Genomic DNA, 19,441 nt, shown 5'->3' with positions numbered 1-19,441 from the left:
GCTAGAAATTTTGGGAAGGGAGAACTTCAGATTGAAGGTAAAATTTCTAAGTTCTGAAAGTGAGAAATAATTTGGTGCAGATACATAATTTAGGCCTGCTGATGCCTCACCCCCTGTACTGTAGAGGTATTACCCCAGCCACAATATAATGTTCCCAAGACTCCAAAAGATAACTGCACAGTATCCCATGAAAAAGTGACTCACAGAAATTGTCATATTTCTGAACATGATAATCTAGCATGTGACAGAGCCCATAGTTTTGGGATCAAGTAAAATTATTAAGCCCCTGATAAGATTGGGTTTGTGATGGTTTATTTTCATCTTATGATAGGGGCAGTTATTGCATCTGCCTTTTTTCCCTTTTATTGAGTATTTTTATCTGAGAGAGAGGATTGTAAAAATATTAAAGTGTGATAGCCATGCTTATGGGTACACTCGTTTTATTTTGGCAGGGTTGCGTACAAACTGAGATGGCTGAAGACCACGCCACTGTACTGCTAAGGAAATAAAGGGGTAGTTTTGAGAAAGGCAGGAGCAGAATTCATTTCCTCATCCATGTCCCAATGTGAAAAAAGGTATGGAATAAAAGTTGATTGACATGGGTAAAGCTTTGCTTTGGTTGTGCGGCCTGATTCCTGCCAGTCGTCGACCGGGACAGGCTCCTTATGCACAAATAGACATAACCTTTCCTATAATTCAGGTCCTGACCTAACCAGATCTTACCTACCTAACCTAACTTAGAGGAATGTGCCCTGATCTGGCTGGGGGGGGGCAGACACCCCCAAATAGGCGGTAACCTGTCCCGGTCGGCGACTGGCGGGAATCAGGTCACACAAATAAAGTAACGCTTTACCTCGACATGTTCTACTGCAGCTGAAACACAACTTTCCTAGCCAATTCCCGAGGGACGTGGCCTGCTTCACAGCAGGTCATCAGTCATAATTCAACAAGGATACATCCTGACCTAATTCTAGGTGTATACATCTGACCTAATTCCGTTAACCTACCATACCCTACGGCGACGTGCCCTGACCTTTTCGGGAGGGCGAAGCCCCCTCTAGATCATCCAGCCTGAGAACAAGACAGGTATATGTAAAGCATAAGAGTGAGAAAAGCCTAGTTTACGAGTGGCTAAGGTAGAAAGGCTTATTAGTGTTATATTATAAAACAATTTAACCAGACCTTAAACTGCTAAGACTACATTAAGCTATACGTAAATGCAAATAATCTGTAATTTACCTGACGAACTATTTCACAAGTTCTTTTAACTGTGTAGCCAGTAACAAATAATGTTAAAAATACGAAAAGGGAATTATTTAATAAACTATATAATAACACTTGTCACAAGTAACAGTAATAGTAGTAGTAGTAATTGATGATGAGAGCGCCTTGAACAGCACTCCCTCTCGTTCTATTTTGTATTTGGGTGCGTTTGTTGGAGGGTATTTTTTTCTATTGTACCACATATCCTCTATCTTCTTCCTAAAAAAATTAAATTTATTCATAGTATTACTGTATGCCAAGCAATAAATCAGGTAATCATCTAGCTTTTCAATTGCCCATTTACAATTTTTCCCTATCATCTACACTCCGGCTTATTCAACCTAGCATTGTTAATCAGCATAGTTTTTTTTCCGATTCATTGCACTAGGTTTCTTCTCTTACAATTTATTTGAATTTCCTACAAGTTATCCGTGTTGATTTTTCATTTATTTCTCTTTTACATGTTTCTTTATCTCAGTATTTTGTAATTTCTTTCAATCGATTTTCTTTAATCGACTCGGTTGTATTTAAATTTAACCCTCCATATAATCTTTAATTTTCAAGATAAAGATTTTTCTTGTTTTCCAAGCTCACCTCATAGAGGCCAGAGGATTCCATTCTTCTTATTAACATCCATTAACTAGAATTTTTTATAGCGTGAGCACAAATATTGAGAGCTGGAATCGGGTCCAGCGTTGTGGCTAAATGTTGTATATCTGTTACCAGTCAACACAATTAAAACCACCTTTCAGGTCAGTTCAACGACGTGGCTACCACTTCTTACTAAATGCTCACTACCACAGAGCACTGTGTCCATTGACGTGAGTTCACAGATGCGTCACTGTGGAAGAAGAAACATCTCGCATAAATAAACAGAAAAGTTCATCGAAATGACGCGAGTAAACTGGTAATAAAAAAAATCACATCAAAATAAATGGGCACAAAAAAAAGATAAAATCAGATAGCAAAAGGAAACAATTTCACTCAGACCTGTAAAGACAGTGCACAAAAAATAATAACTAGTTTTATCTGTGGTGCATCACTATATTGCGATCGGAAATAATGAGTAAAAAGCCACAATAATGTAAAAACTAGACTGTATTTTTCCAAAATACGAAAAAGGATGAAACAGGGGAGCTTTCGATAGTTTGCACAACGGTCCTCTTCAGCCAACAGAGTTGTAGAGCAATAGATTAAACTACCGACCTAGAGGAGTGAAAGCGTTAAACTAAACGTAAACATAGAAACAACACAAGTCAAGACAAATACAGAGAGGGGGAGGACGTATGGATGTTTAACGACGGAACAAGTTGTTTAATAAAAAGTGTTGTTCGGGACACGAGAGAGCGTCGATAATAAAGACTTCTCCATTTTGGGCTATACCACTAACCCTCAAGACCTTGTTATTTTAGAATCACTTTTTATTAACGTAGAATGATACAGTTTGGGTGTATTTTTTTTGCACTGTAGTTTATTTTTTTAATAAAATCAGCAAATGGACTCGTATTTTGTGTAGTCCCCACCTTGTTGCGCTGGTTTGAAGCCACAGTCTGTTGACTTGGGTATCTTAGCCCAGAACTGCGGGCAATGAACAAGAACAGAAATTCTCAACAGTAATCACGGTATTGTTGTATGGAATCTAAGGAAATTGTGTTTTCTAAAGAAACGGTGAAACGAAATTTAATAGAATCTTGTATTATTAAAATAAGACTGTGATAATTTATTAAAAATATCAGCCTAAGGTTACAAAGCAGATAAAATTTTAGCGAAGGATATTTTAAAACAAGTAGGTTATCAGGTATTACCATTGTTTGGCAGTTGTTAGCATTGTTTGTCTTGCCACGAATTCTTGTGACTTAATTTCCTGAGCACTCTATTTAACCATTTAAAACTATGTTAACAGAAACGAATTATTACTCGAAAATGAAAATGCTATGCCTGCGGTTCACTTACTAATTTTTCTTATGCAGTGCGCTAAAATACATTACTTTGATTGCGCAGGATATTCATAATCTTTATCTAATAAACAACTTAATGTCCAATTTGATGATACATAAAAAATAATGTTGGAAAAACTCATCGGTTGCCAAGTGCCAATCGTTTTCGGACACCGGTGCCATTTTTCTTTCATTTTTATTGTGTGTGTGTGTGAGAGAGAGAGAGAGAAAGAGAGAGATAATAAACAAAGTTTTAAATATAGCCGCCATGAAATGAGATAAGCGACTGAAGACAGAGAGAGATAATAAACAAGGTTTTAAATATGGCCGCCATGAAATGAGATAAGCGACCGAAGACAACAATCATTATCATTTCCTTATCTCTATTCTCTATGCAGCTTGTTTACAGTAACAGTTGACAGATATGACCAGACCGTTGGCGACCCGTCTTCTGTGGCTCCACATCTTTTCGGAGAAGGTTTAAACCACTCTTTATCAAAAAAATGGTAAGTTATTGCTGATCGTGCTTCTTGAAAATTCGGGTGTTCCATTGAATCAGGAAATGTGGTGGAGGACTGTAGGTTATGCCGAGGCCTGGGGAATCGCGTGACGTCAATGGTCGTCGATATGGATGTATCCTTGTGTATGCATGGTTCCAAAATCATTTATTAAAATAAAATTGCAGTTCTTTAGCGAAGGAGTTGTGTTATTTTAGAATATGTGGTAGAACTAAGTCGGGTATTACCTTGGAAATTTACTTTTCCTGTAGTATTTGGTTGCTTATGAAAAGTTTAGCGTTATTTTTTGTCGGTCGAATGCTTCTTCTTTCAACGTGCTTGTTTTCCCCATTTGTATGGGTAAACACGATGCCTTCTTTTGAAGGACTTTGATTTGGCTTTTGGGGTAGACTGTAGTCCCGATTGGCTACCCAGCCTGTCATCGCTTAGACCCCTGTAACATATGCACATGTAATGTACCAGCGCCCTTTCTCCCAGCAGCGAGGAGTCGTTGCGCGGTTAGGTCGTTTTGTCGGTCGAATGCAATTAACCTGTAACTAACCCCGTAACTGATATTTGTTCCGACATGATAAACAAACCATCGGTTCTTCACATTAGGAATTACTTACGGCGAAGATTGATACGACCGTTAAACTCTTGAAGAAGGTGGTTAGGCTGTGGTCTAAGAAAGAGAAGGTCTGTTCACAACTGACCCAAAATTCGACCATCTTTGAACATGACGTCATGGAGCGAGGGGGTGGGCTATTAACCTGTCAGCCAGGCCAAGGAGGTATAGCAGAAAGGAGGAAGTGTAAATGCGATTGTGATTTGATATTGTGTATTCAAGTGTATTTTGGTCATCGTCGTTGTAGAACTATGCCAAATATTTGTGCACTATGGATGTAACTCCAGTTCAGATCGAAACACTGATCTGACTTTTCATATATTTCCTAAAAATGAAAAAACTCCGAAAGAAATGGATTCATTTGTGCAAGAGAAAAGACAAATTTAATGCGGATTCTTCGAGGATTTGTAGCTTGTATTTTAAATCAACTGATTATGCAAGGAACTATATATACAATTTATATATGAATTACTTGGAATCTCAATACCAAGACATCTTGTACAATTACAGATTGATGCAATACCAACAATGACTTTGCCAGCATCAGAGGACAAGTTTAGAATTTGGTATTCTTTTGAAGTGAAGTCGATAGTTCTTAATGAATCAGATTATATTGTTAATATATTACAATGTGATAAATATTTGCTACTTAATAGTAACTATGTTTTCTATTACCATGTATAACTAAATATTGCAAATGATTAGATACCACAAATTCCCTATTTGGATTTTTGGTGGTATGCAAGGAGAGAGTAAGTGTAGTGGTATTCTATTCAAGTAAAGTTAATTGTTATATTACTATTGATAATCAAATGTGGCAAATGGTTTGATGTCATGATTTTCACTTTCGATTTTGGGGGGTGTACAAGGAAAGAGATGTAATGTAAATAAAATTTTTATATTTTCTATACAATTAAAAGTCTGAACATTCCAGCTGATTTCCTATAAAACTAGGTCATCATCAACGTGGTTTAGGAAATTTTTGTGTTTTCAAACTTAAAATATAATTGATAAACTAGAACTTTGGGTGGGGGAATTAAAATACCAATATTCCATTTGTTGAATAAATTGTTGACCTAATTAATCATTTTGCAATACCTCTGCAAAGTTTGTTATTCCTTTGCCCAGTAAATAGCATAATTTAAGTTGACCATATGCTACCAATTATGGACTTTGGGCCAGGGATTTGAAATACCAAAATTTCCTTTGGCAAATAAATTTTTCACCTAGTTAATCTTTTCATAGTACTTGGGTAATATTTCGTTTGTTTCTCTCCCAGTAAATTTAACTGCAGTTGACCGGATGCCCCCACTTATGAACTTTAGGTCAGGGAATTAAAATTCCAGTTTCCTTTGGAGAGTGAAAGGTTGACCTACTTAACCTTTTTATAACACCTCAGCAATATTGCCATTGTCCTTTGCCCAGTAAATAGTATAATTGCATTTGACCGCATACCACCAATTATAAGGTTAGGCCTAACAATACAGCTAATGATAAATTGTTTTCAGTTGAACGTAAGTCACCAATTATAACTTTTTTGTTTTTTTTTTTGTACTAAATATCAGTTGTAAATATTACAGGAAATTACGTCTCTACCAGCTGGGAGTTGTTTCTCCATTATATTCTTGATGATATTGCAAAGTTCAATATTCTATTAATGAAATAAATCTTTTATTGCCCTCCCATTACCTTTAAAAACAATTAAACTATTACATTTTGCTCAGTCACATTTAAAAAAAAATATTGGGTAAATCCCGTTATTAAAATTAAAATCTTTTGGCTTATAAACATTCCCTTTCGAGTCTTTCTCTACCCACCTCGCTGCATGATGTAGGTGTAGCTCCTCCTACCTGCTCGTGAACAGACCTTCTCTTTCTTAGACCATGGGTTAGGCAGTAAGTACCGTTAGGTAGGTGGGAATACCTGCCTGCCCGGATGTAAACATTCCAGTTTGCTTCAGCCGTCATGCGTTGCTGACGTGTTTTCAGATCTCTTTGCCATACTGTTGTTAAGCTCTTTATTTTCCTGGTGGAATTTTTCTGTATTTTTGTGTATATATTATGTGTGTTTGATATTTATTAATATACAAACCCACGATTTGTGATAGCCTTGCATTGACCGTCGTTCCTGTGTCTGTGTCTTGGGTTTGACAGCCAAGGGCGTATTTAGAGGGGCGTAACCAAGTGGTAATGCTTCTCTTCCAGTAGCCCTTTATTTAGATATTGAGGCGTTCCCCTGTACGTCCGGATATATTAGATTGGGACGTAATATCTTCGCTCCCCTTCATTGATCGGGACGTAACAGGTTCGCTCCCCTTCTTGGGCTCTGGCCCTCTGTGCACAAGGGCATGACTACTTCCTTTCTACTTGTGCTGAGTGTTGTTTTTGCCGCCTGTGCTATGGAGAGTTGTTGTAGGGGCGGGGGGGTTGGGGGGGAAGGTTGCTGGCCTCGTCGGTAAGTTTCACTTCATGGTGCCCTTCGTGGCCTCCACTCCTTCCTTCTCTCTCCTTGTAGGTTCTTCTTTCTAACTATACAAACCTGAGGCCTTAACAGAACTTATATGCCCACCTCATGCCACCCCTCAGTCTGACACCTGGGCCAAAAGGCAAAGTGAATGCTTATCGGCCGGGTGGGCAGGACCCCTACCCAGTGCCTGGTAGTTAACTACCTAACCACCTTTTTAAAAAAAAAGGTCCGTGTCTAGCTGCGCTGAAGCATATTTCTTTTGTAAAACTTCAGGTTTATATAGTTGGGAAAAATACAAATTACTTTTAAAATTTGTCATTTCAACACATTTGTGTTAAATGCAAAAACAATATATTGGAAGGGAGGTGCATACCATTAAATGCAAAAGCAATACAGTATATTTGAAGGGCTGCATACCACATGCCCTCTTTTGACGATGAATTGGGTACCCAGCCTAGCTCTCCGCTGGTGCGGTCTAAACCCATATACGCACCAGTCTCCCTCTGACAACTCTTATTTAAATGTGATGTTCCGGATGGGCAGTTTTCATTGGTCGATTACCTGTTGAAGATGTGTCCTTCATTAAACCTCCCAGGAAGTCCCTCTCTCACAGCATTTCTGGACCACTTAGCTTTGACTAAGAAGGAAGGTTCTCTTCCTCCTAGGAGCCAAGTTCTACCTTTGTCCTCTCTTTGTCTTCTTCATTCTCTTGCTGCAGGAGGAAGAAGGGGAAATTTAAGAAAGCCTCTCACAAGAAGTCCTGTAGGACTTTTAGTGAGTACTCTTATCAGTCCAGGAGGACCAGCAACTCTTGGACAGCACTGGGTGACTTATCAATTGCTGGCTGGGCTGGCATAGACAAGACTGAGAGTGCTTTGTATCCCATCATAGCCCACTCCATCTTTGATGTGAGGACTACTCCTGGCTCTTCCAACCGGTTTCACCAGAAACACACGCTTGAGCTAGAACTGTTCATTCACTCAGTGTATGCTTGGTCCTCGAATTATGATTGCAACCATGCTGTTCCTAGTTCAGCTCATGGTTCATCACCAGCCTCAAGGTTTCATGTGTCTTTTGGCCCTGATCTTATGGATAGAATTCTTCCTTGGGAAAGCTCCTGAAATGAGACCATTGGTTAGGTTGCTATGGTCCTAACATGCTCAGGGTGTTTTGGACCAGGTCAGTGGTCTGATCTTAGAGTCAGACAGTTCCCAAATATCCAGCAGATTGAGCAAGCTCCTTCTTCTGCTGTTGATGTGCCAGAGGGAGTTCACATCCCTGATGACATCAGGACTACTCCCCTGCAGTTGAACATGTCAGTCTGCAGACTCATGAATAACCTAATCCCTGGGGAGACTCCGACTCTTGGCTTTGGAGCCAGAAGCCATTGAATCTATCATCATGGCTTCTTTCCAGGCTGCCTCATTGCTCGACCTTTGTTTTAATGAACTGGCAAACTTTGCCATACCAGATGTCTTATCTCAGAATGGGATGGCAAAGTTCTGGAATTGCTTGTGTTGGAAAGCAGCTGACTTTCATCACACACCAACACTCCCAACTTCTCAGGAGACGGGGTATGGTCTCATCTGTGTTCTTAATACAAGTTTTGATAGAGAGTGGTCTTACCCTTCAGAATACAAGCAGTCCCTGGTTATTGGCGGGCTTGGTTATCAGCGATCTGGTTTTACAGTGCTTGTGTAGCGACGAAAATCAGCAATTTTCGGCACCGAAAATTGCCAATTTCCACTTATCGGTGCTGATACATACCAAACAGAGGTGCTGATCTCCTGTTATCGGCACCGATAAGCACCGAAAATCGCTGATTTTTGGTTATCAGCGATTTTCGCTTATCGTCATGCTGCCGGAACAGAACCCCCTCCGATAACCGGGGACTGCATGTAGTCTTATTTTTGGCTCGTCATTGTGCTTTCAAGAGAGTAACATATAGGGGGTGACCCAGACAGTGTGTATTTACGCCTGATGTGAACCATTAAGTACTACGTGACAAAAGCATGTTTTCTAAGGCAAGAGTGCTGGCAGGTTTTTATTAGTAGTGGCAAGCTGTTCCTCGTCAAACTCATTCAAAGGAGAGTTGGCCATCTTCTATACATTGGTGTTGTAGAAGGGATCTCTATCCAGTCAGAACATATGTTCACGGGATTGCAGATTTCTTCATTTACCTTTGCTAGGACAAGCTGCTCAGTCTCCAGTGAAAGGCTATTGCCCTGCCTTGAGCCAGGGCAATAGACTGAATGGCATAGGTCTATTCTCATCAGTAAGCTATCTGTGCTCATGAAGAGCTGTGGGTAGTCTTGTTTTTCAGCCACAATTGTGGGTTGTGTCTCTTGTTCTCTGCTGCCCAACCAGGTGCTCCACGAGTCCTTTTGGGGGTAGCTTTGGACCAAGATCTCACACTCAAGACTGTCTTCTTGTTAGATTTAGCCTCAGTGAAGTATACTGGGGAATTGCATGGGTTATCCCATTGAGTCTGGCTCTCTAATGGGTGGAGTTGTCTCATTCTTGTACATTCCTGAGTTTGTGGTGATGACTTAGAACACTTCAAGATTTTTTTTTTTTATTCTTCCCACCTAAGACTTTGGAAGAGATGCTTTTGTCCCAGGCCAAGTGCAAGCCTTTGAGTACTTTTTTTAAAAGAACCCATCCTCTTAGACCTGAGTGCTGGAGGCTTTTTGTTAGTTTTAGCAAGCATTAGGAGGTATCCAACAGTACCCTTCTTTCTGGTTTCCTGAAGTAATCAGACTGGCTTATATTTCCTCTAGTGAGGATGTTAGCCATTTAATCCATGTTAGAGTGCACAGAGTTGGGATTTGGGATTGTTTCTTGCCCTTTGGAGGAACTTTTCAGTTTTTCAGGTAATAAGGTCAAGTTTCTGGGATATTACCCACAAGTTCTGTCAATCACAGATAAACAGGGAGCTTAGGTGTCCTGCTTTCTTGTACCAGATCCCTGGAGAGTGAGCGAAAACTGCTCCAGCAGCCCCAGCAACAATCTGGAGCATTGTAACTTTCCATCACTCATTTTTATCGCCCGAAGATGAAATGAATTTTATTCACACCAGGGCTCAGAATGACCCTGGTTGCACCTTGTTGGTCCTTTGTTGAGTAGTTACCTGATCTACTGACCTTCTTGGTTGAGGCGCTGAGAGAGGTTTCTAGTGGCCTGCTCTTCTTCATCAGCTGAATGTGCAGAAGTATCATCAGGTAGTACGGTCCCTCCAGCTTCAAGCTTGATGGCTATCAGGCAGATCTTGCGAGAGAGAAGCTTTTCTTGCAGAACTGCGCAGAAGATGTCAGGATACCTCAGTGATCCTTGTCAAACTTACTGTATTAAGGAAAGTGGGCCATCTTCTGTGATTTGTTTCATTAATAGGGTCTCTCTTAGGTCAGAACTTTTGTTCAGCGGATCGCAGACTTTCTCATTTACCTTTGTCAAGAGAAGCACCTGTTCTGAGCCATAAAACACTATCTTAAAAGAACCAGACCTCTGAGGCCAGAGTGTCGGTGATTTTTGTTAGTACTGGCAAGCTTAAGGAGGTTTCTAGGAACACCATCTCGTTCTGGCAATGTGAAATGATCAAATGAGCTCATGACTCCTCAAGGGAGGGTAACAGCCATATACTTTGGGCAAGAGCTCATGAAGTCAGGGGCATGGGACCATCTGTGGCATTTTTGAAGAATTTTTTAGTTTTCCAGGTCATGAGGTCATGGGTCTGGAAATTTCCGACTGTCTTTACTTTATTCTGCCTGAGGAACATCACCCGCAAGACCCTGGATTCATTCTCCTTGGGACCTGTGGTGGCTGCCCAATAGGTTGTGTAGTAACCCAAGCTCCTTTCAGACAGAAATGTGTTTTGCCTGAGTACTTGGTGAGAATAAATCTTGGGAGGTGGATGGCAGAGTGACTGGTTCTCTTCCTTCTCCCTTTTTCCTCCCTCTGCAGGGCAGCAGTTCAGTCCAAGTATATGCTCAACTGGGCCCAGATACAGGCAGGCTGCACAGTTGAGCATCCAGTCTTAGAGCTTTGGCTGTTAAGATGCAACTATCTCATCTCTACCTTTAACTGGGGGCAAGGGGAAGGGAGGAGTAGGCAGTAGTAGAGCTATAATCTAGCTTACTACTTGTAATGGTTAGATTGAGCTATGTTCTGACTCATGTCAAGGTTTTAGATGTTTCTTGCTCAGGGTCAGGACCCTCTTGCTATGCCATTTCTATGTTAGACTGAATAGGTTACTGGAGTCATTGTTTGCTCATTTTTGTGACCAGGAATGTGATATTTGTGGGTGGGTTTAAACTTACCAGTCAGTTAAGAGAAGCGACCTTCCACCTAAGGAGTAAATCTTCTAAATGAAAGGTGAGGGTTTGTATTGCTGTGGAAACAAATAGGTCATTTGTATTTATCTTAGGTATACAAACTGAAAGTTTTTGTCATATTTTCCACCTCAACCCCTGCACTTTGTTCGTGATGCCATGGAAAAAGTGCTTGGTGGTGGCAGGCGAGTGGGGTTATTCCTTTACTCATCCCCATTAACTAGCACTTAACTCTCTTGTTAACTAGTTTCACCTAGTTTCAACAACTGATTCCAGATTACCAGCTGGTACTGAGGAATACACATGAATAAAAGGCTCTGGGTTGTGTAATTAGGAAAAAAACAAATTACTTAAAAGATTTTTTATATTTGCTAACATTGAGACTTCTCAGGTGTCACAACATCAGTTATCAACGAGACTTGAGGTAAATGACGATAGCATATATATTTTCTTAAATAAAAGAAGAGTAGAGTAAAAATACACAAGTTATACTATTTCAAATGTTGAATCATATTCTAAATACTGTATTAATAATAACAACTACAGTACTGTACATTGACTGGAAATGTAACCCAGCTTTTCATTTTTCAGTCGTGCCATGAGGCACTCCCAGGAGGCACAGAATCCACTCCCCGTCATTACATCTTAGGGCAGCATGTTGCGATGGAAGAGGATATAGGACACGAATTTAAGGGGCACCGAAGCCTCTCCATTTACGACTTACATAATTTGTGTCTTAACGGTGGACCTGGGATGGAAAGAACCAAAAATTGTGTCTCTATGTAAGTGCCTGTATATTGTTAATAGTGAAATACTCTGTGTGTTGACACTGGTTTGCTGTTGTTGTTTAGGATGGTAAGATCCACATTTTTTGATGCAGTTTAGCAGGATGAGGCAGTAGCAACTACAGTAAACCCCCCATATTTGCGGTCTCTTTATTCGCAGATTTCTCTGTGGAATGTATGTACACATTATTCGCAAAAAATTCGCCCATTCGTGGTATTTTTCACTGAGAAAAATTCACTGATTACTGTATTTTCATATCATTTTCATGACTAAATGCACTTTTTGTGATAAAACTACTAAAATACTCAGGTGTAAGCATTTTGGAAGTTTTTTTTTTTTTTGTGTTTAAACTATCAGAATAGGCAGTTCTAAGTGTTTTTAGAGGGGTTTGAAGTATTTGTGGATTTTTGCTATTTGCGGGGGGGAGGGGTTGCGGTACGCATCCCGTGCGAATACGGGGGTTTTACTGCACTGATGGTGTACTGTATATTTTTCTTTTAATTTGAGAAATGCATTATATAAGTTGTTGAATGCCTTTAGTCTGTTAATAGTTAATAAACAAAGGTTACTGAAACCAGAAGCTGTGTATTTAAATGAGTGAATATTAAATACAGTACTTTATAAGTAATGAATGTATCCATGTAAGGTGCTGAATAGCACAAGATTAATGAATGTCAACTGTGTGCATAGAAACATGAAATGCTGGTACATATAGTGATCCACAAACTTGATAAATATCTTAGTGTTCAGTGAAATGTTACTTTAGTAGTTATAAATGAAAAGGCTTTGGTTTAGCATAGAAATTTTTGTTTAAAGAATTATACAGAAAAGTGACAAATTCAGCTTGCTTATGGTTCCTGCATCTTGTAAAGACTGGCAAGATGTCTGGGTTTGAAGGTTGCTGTTGAGCAGCAGAGGCAAGGGAGAGGTCATGGCAGTTGTGCACAATGCCCCAAAGACTGAACAAACATATGTACTGGATGAGAAGTGACAAAGCATTCCCTCCAAGGCAATGGCTAATGATGTCTCCGCAAGGACACCTACTTACACCCCAAATTCCCACTGGGGCAGTAAAGTTGGTTGCGTGTGGGTAAGATTGTAATCTTGCACGATTGGTCAGTAAGTCTGCAGGCAAATTAAATACTGTACTGTTTTGCCATTTTTCAACTACGTGTGTCGTAGTTGGTCCAAAGGTAGAATGACTTGCATTGGTATACATGAAGAGAGATCGTGTATCTTTCCTGTCTGTCTGGTAGGGTGTCTGTCGTGCTCACTATGTTACAGTTACTCCTTGTACATAATTGAAGAATTTCAGTGAAATTTGGTGTAAAGATAAATTTTCATATATATAGATGGGCATGAAAGGAAATTATTTTGTGTCTGTCAACATGTCTTGCATTGACCATTTGTAGGAATTTGGCAAAAGATGAAATTATGGCTGAAAATGTCATAGATATTATATTTAATTTTGACTTTGGCCTGAACTTTTGGAGTAGAAGGTAGAGAATCTTTATTAATTGACTTACAAATTTCACTAACGAACTCCACTCAGCTGCAGCGAAGGCTAGTGACACCATCACCGTAACCACTAAAATTTCCTAAGCACATGTCTTCGGGAGACATGTCTTCGGGAGAAAACTGTGGAAGTTGTTTAATGCTACCTTGACTACAACAAGCTATTTTTTGACATTACAGTACATCAGTTGAAATGTTCATAGAGAGGCATTAGTTATTAGCTGATAGGGAAATGTATTGGTTTAACTTATAATATTACAGATGTATTGGATGCAATATAGTTAAACCATTTCATAAATATTTACTAATACAGTAATGTGTTTTCACATAAACATTCATTGGATCATGGCAACAAAATTTTGAAATTGCTAAAAAGAATCTCAAATTATTCACTTGAGCCTGAGGTTCTTTCATTTGATCCCAACACAATATTCTAGGGGTTCTGCTTCTAGACTGGTGCTTTGTCGGGTGCTCGGCTTTGTTGAGTCACACTAAGTGCTCAAGAATCTTCAGAGTCTTGTGCATCCCAAACTGGTGTCGGAGAGACCTCTCACCGTCCTGGTTCAGGCACGGTGAGAGGAAGAACCAAGACATGCCAGTGTCTCAGTTCTTCCTGCCAGTACTGAGTTTTGAGTGCACAATCAGTTCCAAAACAGTGCTCAGTCAAGTTCCCAGCCTGGTGTCTCGGTCACGAGGGTTCGAGCGCCTGGAGAGGCAAGGAGGAGGTTCCCTTCAGAGGTCCTGCGGGACTTCTGAGGGACTACCTCTCTTCGGAGAGGCAGTGCATTCTCTTGTTAGGCTCTTCCCAGCCCTTGGGGTCGAGAACCAATTCTCATTCCGTAGTGGGGTCTCAAGTCTTGGGGGCCTTGAGTGCGTGAACTTTCAAGGCCACGCTCTTGATTCCAGTTCTTAGAAGTCTGCGTCTAAGGTTGGTTCTATGCCTGTCCCTCCTCTTTTTCCTTCGGAAGCCAGGAGGAGCTTACTCCCGATGAGTGTTCATACGAGATTTGGGAGTCTCACCAAGCGCTTGGACTCCTTGGAATCTCGAGCGCTTGGATTCTTTGGGATCGTGAGTGCTCGACTAGCAAGTCATCGAGTGTCCGGGATTCTGCAGAATCTCGAGCACTCCCCAAACCAATACTTAGGGAGTTTGCTCTCCGGTCTGGTTTAGGCACAGGAAGAGAGGTGTCGAAACATCCGACACTTCCTGCCTGCTTTGTTTCGATTGCTCAGTCAGTTCTGAAACTCGTGTCTCGGACCCTTGTGTTCGAGCACTTGGGTTAGCAGACAAGAATTCCCTTTAAACCTTCTTCTCAAGGGGCTTCGGCCTCGGAGGAGATTAAAGCTTGTCTTGAGGACAGTGCTAGTTCACGGCCAAGTTTTTCCGGCTCAGCTTGACTCGGCCCTGCTTGCTTCCCCAGCCACTGATCATGTTTACGTACTTGGTTCGGATTGGCTTGGCCCACTCTCCCAGCCCCTGATCTCATTTACGTGATCCGCTTGGCTTGCTCGGTTCGGCGAACCAAATGCTGTCGAGGTTCTCCTTCCGCAAGAGACTCAGCTTGTGAACTTTTGCTCTCTTCAGGTTAGTGCTTTGCCGTAACATTAGCGCTCTCCTTCCTCCATGCTGCCGTCATCGCCTCTGGTCGACGATTGCTTGCGGTCAGCCTCTCCTGCTGGTTCTTCTAGCAGGACAGGTAGGAGTGTATTTCTCCTCTCCTCTTCTCTCAAACCCTTTTGGTTGCTGCCGGGGGATGCGAGTTGGATAAAGAGGACTCTGATGATTTTTGTTTCATATCGGAGTTCTGCTCGTTTCCCTCCTGTTGCTTCGTTTGACTTTGCAGGTGCTCGAGTGAACTGTGGTGCACTCAGTAGACCATCAACCAGATATATTCCAGGCAGTGGGATATATTGGCAGGTAAGCACAGCTTCTGGCATTGAGACGGGGACAGAAAGCTTCCTTCACTCAATTTTTCACAGAGAGGTTGCTTGACTTGAGGCCTCCCTATCATCCTTCTGTTCGCCTCACAGCTCAGCAGAAGTCTGCAGGTCTTCTGCTTCATTGTACCAGACCCACGGACCGCTATGGTGATGCATGCCGACATGGTGGGACAGCTCAATGTCTTCATCTTCCCTTTATATTTGTCTAATTTGCAAGGTGTTCAGCAAGTGTCATTCACCTCGAATTTAGATGAATGCTGGAAGTCTTCGCCTTTTGCCCGACCTGCTAGCTCTGCTTCTAAGGCACCAAGAAGAGTTCCTCCCAGACCCAGCCTTCTGTGTCAGCAACCACATGAAGCGATTCCTCAGGAAGTGCCTTTACGACTAGAGACTATCCGGCTTCCCTTGCAAGCATAGGCTTCTTGCTGAGTGGCAACAGAGATAGCTGGATATCTCTATCAATCCTCTGCAGCAGTACCAAGGAATTGGAGCCGTCTTCATTAGTTGGTGTTGTTGACGGGACTTTTTTTTCTGGTCAGATCCACCCTTCAGCAGGTCGCGGACTTCCTCATCTTCTTCGCCAAGAGTTGCTTCTCTCCAGTTCAGTTGTGAAGACTTACGTCCACATTCGGCCTAGTCTTTCACCTGCAAGTAGCCCTTTTCTCCTCAGTCGAGATTTAACTACTGATGAGAAACTTCAATTGGTCTTGTTTTTCCAGGGACCTCAGGCCCTTGGGTGGCATGTGACTCATTTAGGGTTCCTGTCTCGTGCTCTGCACGCACCCTTGCAAGAGTCATCAGACAGACCATCTCTCGTCTCGCTCCGGCATTGGAGAAGAGGATAGATGATCTTCATGGACCTTCTTTGCTGTGAGCATTCAAGGGATGTGGATCAGTAGCCTCAACTACGTCTTGGATGTCATAGTGAACTCCAAACTTGTCGGCAACTGTTGCCAGGTTCGAGTTCTTCATGATCCCCTCTCCCTTGAACCTTGCAGTTGATAATCCAGATCAGTCACTGCTTTGTCCTGTTTGAGTGCTGCAGTACTTTCCGAAGAAGTCTCGACATCTCTAATGAATGTCGACGGCTTTGTGCTAGTGCTAACTCGCCCAAGAAAGAAGTGTCCAAGGACAATTCTTTCTTTCTGGCTTCATGAGACGATCAGAAGAGCGTACTTTGCAGCTGACATTGACGGCACCTGTACACTCTGCCCGAGAGCTCATGAAGTCAGTGGCTTGGTCCATCCCTTGCATTTTGGAAGTTTCTGTCAGTGTGAAAGCAGAGATGTGGTCTCATCAGACCATAGTTATATCTTTCTACCTTCAGGTTTTTGCCCACGAGTCCTTGGAACTCCCTTTCCTTGGACCTATTGTAATGATGGAAATCCTTCTTTTGAATTAATGACAATACCCTTCATAATTGGTGGACTGGAAAAACGAATTGGTTTTCATCTTATCAATAAGTTGACTTAACCACTCGAAATTGAGATTGTCTATGATCGAGTGTGCGTACGTAAGTGCGTAAGTTCAACCAAGTGCGTAGTTGCGTAAGCTCAACTGCACTATTCAAGATGTGTTTGGCAACTTCAGAGGGGAAAGGGATGTAGTTCCCCTCATTTTCATTTGAAATGCCATATTTCTCCCTTGTAAAAGGTATGCACATATCTTAGTTTATGTTGTACATGTTGCCATAACACTTAATAGTGTTCTTGTGTATCTTTGCCTTAATGTAACAGCAAATTACCGAGAGTTGTTATGGTAATGTTACGTAAGTTGCAACATGATGAGCTTGCATGTGGTTGCAGTGCCACCAACCGTAGCTAAGATGTGTGATATTCTTCCATAATTTTATGAATATATATCAATTCTTGACTTCAATTCCACCTCTTATGCATGAAAAGCCAGGCTAACTGTGTAATGTAACAGTTAAGTTAGGCATGAGCACAGCATAGCCTAGGCTAAGGACTGCATGCTGTTTGGCACAAGATGGCTGTCCTAAATGAACTTTTTGTATTACAGGGAACCAGTCTAGGGCATTCTTACATGGACCAGTAAGGTATCTGTACAAGAACCAGTATAAGTACCTATGTAAAAAGAAGTTCTAACAATTATGGAAGGAACATTAGGAATAAGTTGTTTACACCATGTAACCTACTGAGAAGCATTAAACAACCCGCGGAAGTCAGCGTTTCCCTCAACCCTAACTACAAAATGAAGATTCGTCCGTCTACGACGTCAAGTACCAGTCCAAGCTAAGAGTAATCCGGGATTTATTGACCTAGGCCGGTGTGTTACACTTGTTTGGCCTATGCCCAGGATTGAGTGTTATGTATAGGCTAGTCTGAGTTAATTGTCCTAAAATGAATGGTAGCCTCCGAATGTAAGCCAGGACAATTGACATATCAAGCCATGGGTAGTATAAACAAGTAAGAAGTATGACATATGGTGAAGTAAATATGACACTATGGTGGCTGCTCAACAAATTGTGTTTTCTTACCCGGCCCCTATAAAGAGGATAGGTAGCATCTCACTTAAGGTGTACGGTTCTGGAAGTGAGAGGGAGTGCAAGAGTGACTGGCCTCTCCTCCTCTTTCCTCGTCCCCCAGCTTCTCTTGCTTCGGGCAGAGAATGGGACTCAAACCAACACTTGCTGGAACTGGTGTCTGATGCTTACACATCAAGCTTCTATTCTATTTTTCTTTACTAGAATCATAGAAGCAATCCCATTCCTTCCTCTAGCAAGGGGAGGAAGGAGACCCTGACAATAAGACAAACCCTTTTCTGGTTTTTGCCGTACTGCCTCTGAAGTTTTAGATTCTTCCTAGCCTATTTTCATACGAGTTACGATTCCTCACTCATTCAAAAAGATCCAGAAGTATGACAATTGTTCTTGCAGTTCCTGTTCTCCAATCAGTATGTCAGAGGCATGGCACTCCTTGCTCTTTCAACCAGGAGTAGCCCAGTTGTGGCGAACTCCAGTCAGTTCATAAACTCACTCAGGTTCCTCCCTCCCTCCAACAAGTGAGTCTTCCTAATGTAAAGGACCGATGGTTTGTATATCATGTAGGAAGAAATCAAAATTTTTTAAAGTAAATTGTATTTTTCGTAACTATACAAACCTGAGGTCCTTTACATTACATTTGTCCAATAATGGGGTGTTTTTGTAAGTTTAACTTAAACTAATATAGCTACTGCCTAGTCCTAGATTATATGGATCATACGCAAGTTCCGCGGTTATACCGAAGGGGAAATGTTTAGTTTCCTGTTTACCGAAATCTAGGATCCTTGGTGTAAACTGGGCTGCTGCCTAGTTCCGTAAAAGAATATGTTTTTAAAAGGTTCTTACTTACCTTAAATTGGGTTAATCTCTACCCCAGAATATTTAAATCACCTTTAGGATATGTAATCCTAGGATATAGGCTATGGACAACATCTACTACATTAACATTATTCTGACTGAATTTGTTAGGCTACCGTCTCTGTAGGCTACCACCTAGGCTATTGTGGACACCGTTATCTGAAAGGATTATCTAAATTAATACTAAATTGTGGAACATTTCTTTGGTTACACATTATAAACTGAATGATCAAAACATCAAATTTTGAAAACTTTCGCAACTAACAGTTATCATGAGAGGGCACCGGTCTTGTGCTCTGAAGACACCGACCATGTGCTGCGAAAACAAAGTTCAGTTTTCGGGAATCTATACACAAAAGGCATTTGTTCCACAGTTAAAACTAACAATTTTTAAAACTCCAGTTTAAAAATAAGCACTTAACTTTCGTGTTTGGATGTTTCCATAATACTTGCTGCTTTACACGCTTGAAAACAGTAAGGAGCACTGACGGGTGATGCATATCACTTGCGCTAGAAGAGGGTAATGGAGATGGTCTTTTTGCCTGCCCGGTCGTAAAACAAGATGGCAGATGCTCATGCGCAACAGTCACTTCTTGCAGTTTTGACGTAGGAAAAACTGGGTTCAACTTCGCTGAAGATAAGGGAAAATGCCCTCTTATCTTTGAGTCCATTATACTCTATCACGTGTCATAGTGTTTTCATTACGACACAATACCCGGCTACTA

At 41.2% G+C, this 19,441-nt stretch overlaps 2 protein-coding genes across 5 annotated transcripts in view; one reads left to right on the top strand and one right to left on the bottom strand.

Moving 5' to 3' along the window:
* The window catches only part of LOC136826033 (uncharacterized), a 106,477-nt gene extending 104,403 nt beyond the window's left edge, over positions 1 to 2,074 (bottom strand). The window contains exon 1 of one of the 3 annotated variants that reach the window (XM_067082901.1): positions 1,858 to 2,074. In XM_067082901.1, the coding sequence (XP_066939002.1) occupies positions 1,858 to 1,862 (5 nt within the window). In that variant the 5' untranslated portion in view covers positions 1,863 to 2,074. Of the gene's footprint in view, positions 1 to 1,239 lie in introns of all 3 variants that reach the window. The other 2 variants (XM_067082902.1, XM_067082903.1) reach the window with 2 other exon arrangements.
* A 1,491-nt stretch (positions 2,075 to 3,565) lies between these two features.
* The window catches only part of LOC136826032 (schlafen-like protein 2), a 33,069-nt gene continuing 17,193 nt past the window's right edge, over positions 3,566 to 19,441 (top strand). The window contains exons 1-2 of one of the 2 annotated variants that reach the window (XM_067082898.1): positions 3,566 to 3,706; positions 11,708 to 11,898. In XM_067082898.1, coding sequence (XP_066938999.1) covers positions 3,704 to 3,706; positions 11,708 to 11,898 — 194 coding nt within the window. In that variant the 5' untranslated portion in view covers positions 3,566 to 3,703. Of the gene's footprint in view, positions 3,707 to 4,403; positions 4,488 to 11,707; positions 11,899 to 19,441 lie in introns of those variants that run through there. The other variant, XM_067082899.1, reaches the window with a different exon arrangement.

This window comes from Macrobrachium rosenbergii, chromosome 40 (assembly GCF_040412425.1).
Source record: "Macrobrachium rosenbergii isolate ZJJX-2024 chromosome 40, ASM4041242v1, whole genome shotgun sequence".
NCBI classification, from domain to species: Eukaryota; Metazoa; Arthropoda; class Malacostraca; order Decapoda; family Palaemonidae; genus Macrobrachium; species Macrobrachium rosenbergii.
This window is presented reverse-complemented; position numbering and strand designations above follow the sequence as displayed.